The 10,645-nt window shown below is 39.0% G+C and overlaps 1 protein-coding gene across 1 annotated transcript; it reads right to left on the bottom strand.

Annotated features, from left to right (window-relative positions):
• Positions 1-760: 760 nt before the first annotated feature.
• On the bottom strand, positions 761-5,977 carry SMG8 (SMG8 nonsense mediated mRNA decay factor). Its single transcript, XM_037070026.1, has 4 exons — positions 4,199-5,977; positions 3,324-3,469; positions 2,203-3,072; positions 761-1,631 (listed from the first exon to the last, which is right to left on the bottom strand). The coding sequence occupies exons 1-4, from the start codon at positions 5,955-5,957 to the stop codon at positions 1,434-1,436; spliced, it is 2,973 nt and encodes a 990-aa protein (XP_036925921.1). The 5' UTR covers positions 5,958-5,977; the 3' UTR covers positions 761-1,433.
• Positions 5,978-10,645: the final 4,668 nt, after the last annotated feature.

Below are 10,645 nucleotides of genomic sequence, written 5' to 3'. Positions count from 1 at the left end.
CAAGAAAAACCAGGATAGTGCAAGAGGGGACATTCTGTATGCATTGTTCCCACGATCTAAAAAAGGCTTTGAAACTGTATATAAATGCCAAGGTCTGCAGAGGGGAGGAAGGGAAAACTAGAAGCCGCCTATAAGCATAAAACCCCTAAAACCCCAATAAGCAGTGCACTCAGATTGGCTGGTGCCTGCTTGCAGCTTCATGCTCAAGTGTATTCCATAAATAAACTTGCTATTTCCACTATACATGTTGTCCCTCATCTGAATTCTCTTGCGAGAGAGACAAGAACCGGGGAAGGGGAGCCCCCTTAACTATATCCCCTATAGTGTACTTTACATCACCATGACTGTTTTTATAACTGCCTATATGCACTTCTTAATCAAAACCTAAATGACTGTTTTAAACTTTAGTAAGATATATTATGCAAATACTATATTTCATATATATGAAGAGTAAACTCTTCAATTTCACTTGCCCAGCATTTCAGAATCAATTTGTTTAGAAAAATAGAATCAATTACACTAAAACTTTGGTATGTTAACTCATTCTGCACATTTATCTAATTGATGATATATCAGTGTCATTAGGTTGATGCTTGTGAAAGTTACCCTGGCTGCTGTGGCTTAGTGGACTGGGTGCCTGCGAACTGAAAGTTGCCACTTTGATACTCAATCAGAGCACATGCCTGGGTTGTGGGCCAGGTCAACTGGTCCATATTTTCTCTCACACATCGATGTTTCTCTCCCTCTCTTTCTCTCTCCCTTCCCCTCTCTTTAAAATAAAAAATAAACAAAATCTAAAAAAAAAAGGGAAGTCATCATAGACTAAGTTTTGAGTCACTTAAAAATTGTTTCACAGTGTAGGAATTTTTAAAGAATAAAGTGGGTAATATTTTGTATTGAAAAGCTTTAGCTCAAATAGCATTTATTTAAAAACATGGTATTTCATCAGTCCAAGAATCAAATGGTGTAAAAAAAAAAAAAGACTCTAACTCAGGTAACAGAACTGTGAACTAAACAACAGGGCTTGCATAAAGATAATTTCAGGAGCGGCATTTTAATGAAAATCCCAGTTAAAACACAATTTTAGTAATAACAAAGTTTCAGCTCAACATAATTTTACAACATTTAGTTTTGATAGAAACATGTTTTATTCTGGACAGTGAAATAGAAAACAGATAAATCAACCAGGTATTTTAAGTCCTTTTCTAGAACAACCAATGTTTATTAGAAACTTGTACCCCCACTGACAATAAATACCAACAGGATCATGAAATAGTATAAAAATTATTGTCCGAATACTGAACATCCGTAACCAACACCCATTTTCGCTTCAAGAAAACATAGCAAACACATACCAAGTCAATAACTCCACATACACCCCCCCCCCAAAAAAAACGCAGCTCAAGTTTAGAAATGAACTGGCTGGAACACACTTATTGTGTTACTGCTTTAAGAATCCCACGGAGCACCTTGTAACTCATTAATTGCACGTTTTCCTTCGGGGGGAAACACGGCCCTCTCTCTGTCACATATGCATAGGGGAATCTCAAAACCCAGAGGCCATCTGGTGGGAGAGTGATTTCTTGTTTTTCTGGATAGAATACTGGACATGGGGGTGGCCCTGGTTGAACCTGAAAAACACAGGTGATATGATCATTTTTTCATTTTTCAGTACAAAACACCCGAAAGGTAAATGCTTAAACAAACAATAGGTATGTAGGTAATGGGTGCACTCCTAACTTTAATTTTATCCTATACGTCATTATTTAGGCTCAAATATTATCCTGCTTTTCTACAAATTTTTAACTTCAAGTTCTGCCTCTGAACCAATTGATATGAATTGATGGTATGATGCAATTTATTTTTCAAGAAAAAGAATATAAGGTATAAAAGGTATTCAAAATTAAGACTTTTTAAATTAAATAATTACTTTGACATTATTGTGTACTATTTAAAAAAAACAAAACAAGCATCAGATATTGGCCAGGCAGCTCGACTGGTTAGAGCATTGTCCCAATATTGAGGGTTCAATCTCCAGTCGGGACACAGAAGAAGCAACCAGTCAATGAATGCATAAATAAGTGGAACAATAAATCAATGTTCCTCCTCCCTCCCCAAAGTCAATAAATAAAAATTAAAAAACAAAACAAAACAAAGCGTCAGCATTTTTGTTTCTGAAGACAGAAAGGGTTTATTTCTTACCTGAGGTATTAGTATTATCTGCAAAGGAGCATCAGGAACCACAACAAAAAGCCTCATAAGTTGAGCATAATGTGGCTTTAGTCCTCTACCCTGAGACGATGACAGAATATATAAGGGCATATCACTATTCAGGGCTTTTAAAGCTGATTCCTTTGGTCCACTCCCCAATACTTTCATTACTTTGTCAGGTCCTGAGCACATAAACCTCCGACCTCGAGAGTCTTCATATTCAAAGCCCACAAATGCTCGCGCTATGTCATCTCGCCGTCTTCCTCTTCCCATTACAACTGCGCTTCTCTTTCCAGGGATAGCTTTATTTGGAGCAGGCCAAGAATTTGTGTCTAAGTCTCCTTCATCTTCAGCCCTGGTCCTGATGACAATGTCCCAAGGCATAAGATAGTTTGTTCCTGGAATGAAGCCCTGTTGGTCCAAACCTGTATGAAAGTTGTAAGACTTAGCAGGGCCTAGTTTAACCAAAGACCAGCTTGAGAATTTGGGAAGGAGACCTTTCGGGCAATTTGAATGCAGCATGCCTGGGAGATACTCAACTGTGGATGCCTGTCGATCAACCAAGTTTGGTCTCTTCTCGGTTTTTACTTCTCCTTGACCATGAACTTCTGGATTATCTCCTCCTGCTTGTGGATCAGCTGGATAGGTACCTAAACTATCTGTGGATTGGCCTAAACTCAAAGCTAGACTCAGGCTTGTGCTCTCTCCTTGGGTTTGAGGTTCTTTTTCTTTAAGTCTGTCAGCTTCTGCATCTGGAGGGGCAGAAGATTCATTTTTGGCAGGTGCAGGATCTGGAGTACTTGGTTCAAATATTGGGAAATTGATATGATCCAATTTTCCACAACATTTTTCTTCCAAAAGCTACAGAGGAAGATGGAGGGGGGGAAAACTGTGACTTTTTCATTTAAAATAACACAAAAAGTTCTTCACTCAGAAAAGCAAGACCCACAGTTAATGAGTGCAGATAAAGAACTTCCCCTTGTTTCCATTTCACACAGAGGTCACATTTACTTTTCTAGATATTTTACTCCTGCAAATATGTATTTTTACTCCATTGGTAGTAACAGGAAAAAGAAAGAAAAAGAAATGAGAAAAAAAAATCCAGAACCTACCTGATAAAAGTCATAGTTAGCTGCCTTGATATCAAAGGGATCATCTCGAGGTGCTTGTTTCCTTCCACAGTTACAGGCACCGGTGGATCGAGCTCGGCTATTGTGATATAGCACAGGAGGATTCCTTTCAGCCTCTGGTTTTTCTCCTAGAAAATATAAGTCACTGTTAATTTCACACACACAACACAAAAATTTATTTTGCATTCTTTAGCATCTAACCCCAAAATTTCCCCCAAAGTATTTTGGAAATAAGAAAAAACCAAAACCAAAACCTAAAACCCAGCCCCAAACTTTGACTAAATACACATAAAAGAAGAAAACAACTAAAAATACAGTAGGTTTCCTAAATAAATTTTATCATTATTATGGTGACCTTATACTTCATTTTAGTTCAACAAAAACTACAACACAAAAATGTTGATATTTTTGGAACTTTGTATTATTTAACAGTTCTCATTTACTAATACTCTAGGGTTCATTCTTTAAATATGAGAAAATAATTAGTCATCATAGCTGATTATTTTCTTTTTTACAGCAGAACAAATCTGATGTACCTACATTTCTATAGGGCTCTTTTTAAAAACATTGATACATAGCGAGGAAATTCTCTTAAGAATAGCCCTTGCTGGTGTAGCTCAGTGGATTAAGCACAGGCCTGCGAACCAGACGACTGCGGTTCGATTCCCAGTCAGGGCACATGCCTGGGTTGTAGGCCAGTTCCCAGCAAGGGACTCACAAGAAGCAACCATACATTGATATTTCTCTCCTTCTCTCCTTCCTTTCCCCTCTAAAGATAAATAAATAAAATCTTTAAAAAAAGAATAAAAACATGGCTCATAGTTTTGATTTCAAAATTCTGAGAAAACGTTAGTTACCTGATTTAGGTAATGAGTGAAATTTATGTACACAATGTTGATCAGTTAAACTCCTCTCCTCACAGAGCTGATGGCCATTGCTCCAAAACTTGTAGCAGTCCTCATGCAACTGCATGGCATATTTGTGAAAGGCTGGACCCCTAGCATGCTGACTATATACTCGAAGAGCCTGGGCAAGTTGATTCTTATGGACAGTCATTGTGTAATTATGAGGCAAATTTGACTGATAGGCACTATGAGCCATGGGTAAAGCTTTTTGGCAGCGGTTTTCTGAGAATTTGGTGTCAATATCCAAAAACCCTTCCAAGACTTTAATACTGCTTAAAATCTTAGATGTTAGCTCTCCAGTGGGAGACCCCAGGTCCTCCTCTTTTCCATCAATAGCTACTTCATACAGTTTTGAAGCTGCTGAGATCCAATTCTGGTACGTGGGAAGTTCAAAATGAGAAGGCTGTGGGTTCCTTCCCACACTATCATCAAAACCTTTCTTGCTTAGCACTAGATCCACGTGCTGCCATAGGAATTCCCGAAGAGTGAAATCCACTAGCTGCCCGGAAGAACTGGAACTGCTGCTGTCAACGTGGAAAGAAAGTTGCTGTCGGCTGTGTTGCCTCATCACTTGGTATCGCCTGGGACCAGAAAGGGGTGCAGGCACCAGCAAAGATTCAGGGTCCTTCACAGTACAATGACTCCTAAGTTGGTCCAGCAACATGCCTACTGGGTCCTCCTCCTGGCTTCCCGAAACTATGTACACAAATGCTTGGTTGGCAGGCACAGTGAAGAGGCAGTTGATACTCTGATTAGTCAAGACACGACTTTTCCGGAAGATTCTATAAATCTGGTCCTCCAGGGCATGTTGCAGTCTCCTTTTGGGAGAATGTTTCTTGGGCTTGTCTGGATGAGCTGGGTCTTGGCTCCGAGGGGGTTCCACTTTAAGGGCTCCATTGAGTTGAAAGAGGAAAAGAAGTCTAGGCGGGCAGGGTCGGCAGTTTAGTTTCCAGTCTTTGCCAACTGGACAATCTTTAATGGCTGTTTTGAGGAGGGGCAGTACTTTCTGTCTCAGTCCATCCAGGGCTCTGAATACGCGATCATAAGTGATGTCAAAGGAACAAGTGGGATGGACTAAAAGCAGGATATGACAGACGGAGAAAAGGTAGAGGAGACTGAGGCACTGCAGCTTCTCTTGATGTTTCCAGAACTCGTGCGTTTCTGCATGAGGTAAAGGGAGCCCACCTCCAGCTTCCCCGCTCTGAAGGGCCCGACAAGCCCGCAGAAGCTGGGAATTGTCACAGATGGAAGTGAGAAGAAGATACAGAACTTTACTTTCCTGATTGTAATAGGCCTGCAGAAGGCTGTAGTCCTGCAAGCCTGGCTCAGTTTGGTTACCTTCCGTGGCAGCTACACCTCCCCGAACTGGATCCGCGGACCCAGCCCCAGGGTCCCCGGCTCCACCAGCCTCCCCGACAGTGTCAGCCTCGGTCCTGATTTCAGGCCCTGGATCCCCAGGATCTTGGTGGCGAAAAAGGGGAAAGATCTGTCGGTCGCACACCGTGTTCACAAGTGAGAACTTCTCGGAATTCAGTCGCAGAGCCGTCTTGCCGAAGATTCCCACCACGCAGATCTCCTCCCCTCGCCAAGGAGGCCCCAGTCCGCTGGCCACGCTCCCTCCGCCCTCCGCAGGCGGCCCCTCCGGACTTTCAGGGTGGTTCCAGGACGCCGATTCTATTAGTAGGTCTCTTAAGCTAACCGGACCCTCCATGGTGCTGAGACTTCCCCAGAGTACTTCCGGTCCGTCTAGCAAACCCAACCGACTTTCGTCCCATGTTAAAATCCCTCCCCCTCTTCTTCAGTGCCTGCCTTTCTTTCACTTTTGGTTCCTCCTCCCGCTCCTCTCTTTTTTCTTGTAAGGTATTCCCTAGTCCTGCACCACAGAGGTTTGAGATTTTCCTCAACTTGGGACGGTAGGAATTGAGATACCATATCAAAAAGCCAATCGGAAGCAGTTAGTTGGCATTTGAAGCAATAAAAACACGCAATAGAAATGTCAAGTGACTTCCAAAGTATAAAAGTCGTTCAGTTTAAACTCTAGAAGCTTGCTATACTAGATGTAGTCTGCAGACCTTAGAAGGGGGAGCTTGTTAGAAAGGAGTTTCCCTCGTGTCTTCATGGTTTGGTGAGTTTTTTTTTTTAACTGCTAATATTCCATTATCTGGATGTACCACAGTTTATCCATTCACCTTCTGGGCATCCTGATTGTTTCAAACTTTTGGAAATTGTGAATAAAGTTGCTACAAACATATGTATGCAGGTTTTTGGGTGGATCTCCTATTTTTATATCTCTATTTTCTACAGCGAACATTTTCCTTTTACTTTTTAAAACTTTATTTACTTGTTCGCTTGCTCACTTGTTTGTTTGTTTATTTATTTTTAGAGAGGGAAATGGAGGAAGAGAGGAAGAAACATCAATGTATTGCTGCCTCTCTAGCGCTCCCTACTGGGGACCTGGCCCGCAACCCAGGTATGTGCTCTACTGGGAATAGAACTGCCACGATTTGGTTTACAGGCCAGCACTCAGTCCACTGAGCTACACCAGCCAGGGCTGAACATTTTTCTTTTATTTGTAATAATAAATTTTTTTTCCTTGAAGAAATGTGGAAATCCTTAACCCAATATTTGATTTAGTTGATTGGAGGTATGCGAGGTTTGTTCTTTTTTAAATACTCTTAGCTTTAAAGAAGAAATGGAAATTTGGTAATATGTGTTTAGTGAGTTGTCACTTGGGATGTCAAATAATGACAATAAAATAATTCGACATAGATTACTTACTGTGTGGCTCTGTGTTAAATTCTTATCAAAACAGTCTCATTTATATATAATCTTACATGTGGAATTAAAACAAAACTAACTAAAATCTAAGAACAGATTCAGGTGGAGGGAGGAGTGGGCAGATGGGTGAAGGTGATCAGAAAGTACATACTTCTCATTATAAGATAAAAAGTTCTGAGGATGTAATGTACAATATGGTGACTATAAATGATAGTACTGTATTGCATATTTAAAAATTGCTGAGGGACTTCATCTTAAAGTTCTTATTACAAGAAAAAATGGAACTATATGAGGGAATGGATGTTAACTAAGTTTATTGTGGAAGTCATTTTATGATATATACCTATATTAAGCCATTATGTTGTATGCTTAAACTAATAGTGTTACAAGCTAGTTGTATCTCAATAAAACTGAAGGGAGAGAATTATCTCATTTAACCTTCAAAGGAAGGGTGGGGCCCTCAGTTGTGATGGTTGGTTTTGGTGTTTTTAATATTTTGAGCTATATTTGGATTCCATGAATTATTTTCAACCAACTTAAAAAAAAGATTTTTATTTATTTTTAGACAGACAGGAAGGAAGGGAAAGAAACAGCCATATGCAAGAAGAAACATTGATCAATTTTCTCTGGCACTCCCCCAACTTGGGACATGGCCTGCAACCCAGGCATATGTCCTGACCAGGAATTGAACTGGTGATCTTTAGGTTTGCAGAACGACACCCAACCCACTGAGCTACAGCCAGTCAGGACTCAAATTTAACTCTTACTAACAAGAATTTATAAAGAAGTAGGGTGTGTTTTTAAATTTATGTAATTTTTTTTCTACTTGTTCCCTCTCTTCTACATGTCCAGATCCTATTTCTCTTTGAAAAGCCAACTAAATTGAAAACATCTATATGTTCATCCACATAAATTACATTGTGGTACTCACCATGGAGATTATTTGTTATGTTTAGTGACTTTGCTGATCTATGGTTATTTTAGCCCTGGCATGGTAGCTTGGTTAGAGTGTCATCCCCATACACCAGAAGGTTGTGGGTTCGATCTCTGGTCAGGGTACATACCTGGCTTACAAGTTTGATGCTTGGCAGGGGTGCATATGGGAAGCGAGTGATCTATGTTTCTCTCTCCCTAAGAAGAATCAATAAAGTGTATCCTTGGAGGATTTTAAAAAAATACTAGTTTAACAATTCTTTGACTTAAACATCCAGGAAAAAAGTGTATATTAAACCATACACATTGTACAGATTTCCCAAGTAAACAAAATGTTGACAAAACCAAGTAGGAAAGACTCCTTTGAAGAAAATAGGAGAAACAACTATTATACTTTGCTGAAGGGACCACAGATTGGTATAATCCCTTGCAAAACCAGTTTGACAGTATCTAGAAAACAGGCACACTTTGTAACCTAACAGTTTCCTAATTGCTCCAAGCTAGAAGCAACCCTAATGTTCAGTAACAATAGAATGAATAATTATATTCACATATTGGCAGGGTCCAGCCTCGGCGGGGTTCAGGGTCCATGAAGGGTGAATGGCACAGGTGACAAATGAAGAGTCAGACACCTGATTGGATGCCAGAGAAAAGCCAGCCTCTGTGGGTCTGACCGAACTCTCAGTTTGATTTAAGCTTTATTTTTATAGAGATTGTTATATAACATTAAAGGAGCAGGTGCATGGCACGATCAGTTAAGCAGAAAAAAACCAATACAGAGGTAACTAGGAAAAGTACAAGAATTTCCATGGTGTCAGTTATGTGAAACAAAAGTTGTTTTGACTAGGAGAGCCATTAATCAGACAATTTGAAATAGCTCTATGTACAGAGTTTGAATGTCTTATTGTTTATTAAAGTTCTTAGAATTTGGCATGGGGCAAAAGGGTACGCTAGACTGAGCAGAGGTTATAGGAAATTTATTATAAAGCCTTTGTGATGTCTAACTTAGCTATCTTTCTGTCTAAAATGTTTCTTTGTGTACTATGGACTCTGACTTCTTGGTAATTGTTTCTACGTGCTTAGTTTGTAGTAGCTAATCAGCTTCTCCTGTTTCTTTGCCTGTCTAATTCTAATTAATACATATTCCTGTCCAAGGTAGAGGAGGGGCTGTTACTTCAACAGCTTTTAGATATTCAGGGGCTACTTCACTGGGAGGACTTTGTTCTCTGGCCAAGAAATTATTTTGTACAATTCATTGGAATTATGCGGATCATTGGACCTGAAACGCAGGTGTCTAAAAACCCCACCACCTATTAATCCCAAAGACAAACATGAAAGGAGAGATAGACACGAAATCCAGCCACAGTTGCCTCTGCTGTGCAGATGCATCTCATCTGTCCTGACCATGTCAAAGGACGGCTGTTGGTCGGCTCCCAACAACATATCAAAAAGAAATTATTTATATTGGGTTGGCCAAGAAGTTTTTCTCCATATACTGGCTCTAACAGTACTTAGTTTTAATTTCATTTGAAACAATTTTGTTAGATTATGTTGTGACAGCTGTCATGTAAAAAAAAGACTTGTGTAGTGTATGGAGAAGGTGCTGTGAATGATTGAATGTGTCAAAAAAGGTTTGCAAAGTTTCTTGGTATTATTGACACTTTGGCCACATAATTCTTTGCAATGGGTGGGGCTGTCTTATGCTTTGGGAGATGTTTAGCAGCACCCCTATCCTCTACCCACTAAAAGCCAATAACAGGAGATAGCTGACATACTCAAATATCTAAATCAATTAAAGTTATTGCTGAAATCAAAAATGTGTCTTTTATGGGATGGGAGTAATAGACAGAAAACTGTACTTGAAAAATAATTAAATAAAAAAATTGAAAAAAAAATGTGTCTTTTGTATCACAGAAAAATCTAAACAGGTTTTTTCTGCCAACCCAATCGTACTGAACAATAACATGGTTAAATCTTAAAAAATAAGTGTTGATTGAAAGAAGATAGAATAATAAATAATGTATGATTTTATTGATGTAGAGTTCAGAAGCAAATAAAATAAACTACAGCATTTAAGGATGCATATTTAGAGGGCAAAAGCAAGAACTATTTATTGTAACAAGCGCATCAGTAATGAGAGGGAAGGGATTATCATAGGGAGGGAGACAGAGCTTCTAAAGACATTTATAGTTGTCTCCATTTTGTATAATAAATATTTCTCACTTTTGCTCTCAAGTATGCATCCCTAAACGCTATGGTTTATTTTGTTTGCTTAACTGTACTTGAACAATTGAAAAAAAAATGGGGAGGGGGAATAATTTTCACCTTATAGTAATAAAAAATAAAGACATTGATAATGTTTCTTGATGGTTAGATGAGAGTTTGCTTTATAATTTGTTAATTTATATATTTATGTTTCATATACATTTCTGTATGTGCTATGGTTCTAGTGAAAACATTAAAAAAGAGAAAAATCAAAGGTTTTAATTTTTGCTCTTTACCTAAAAACAAGACCAGATACACCTTGTAGTTTGTACTCTCAGGTTGTCATTTAGTCTCAAAATAAACAATGGAAGCGTACAATCAGCAACAGTTTAATGAAGCCATAGCATTTATAGGATTCTCAAATGAGCACAGTACAAAATCTGTCGTAAAAGTTAGTAAATGAATGCAAGGTAGAATACGTTT

Source organism: Sturnira hondurensis, unplaced genomic scaffold (genome assembly GCF_014824575.4).
Source record: "Sturnira hondurensis isolate 20B ecotype Veracruz unplaced genomic scaffold, ASM1482457v3 Scaffold0018728, whole genome shotgun sequence".
Taxonomy (NCBI): Eukaryota; Metazoa; Chordata; class Mammalia; order Chiroptera; family Phyllostomidae; genus Sturnira; species Sturnira hondurensis.
This window is presented reverse-complemented; position numbering and strand designations above follow the sequence as displayed.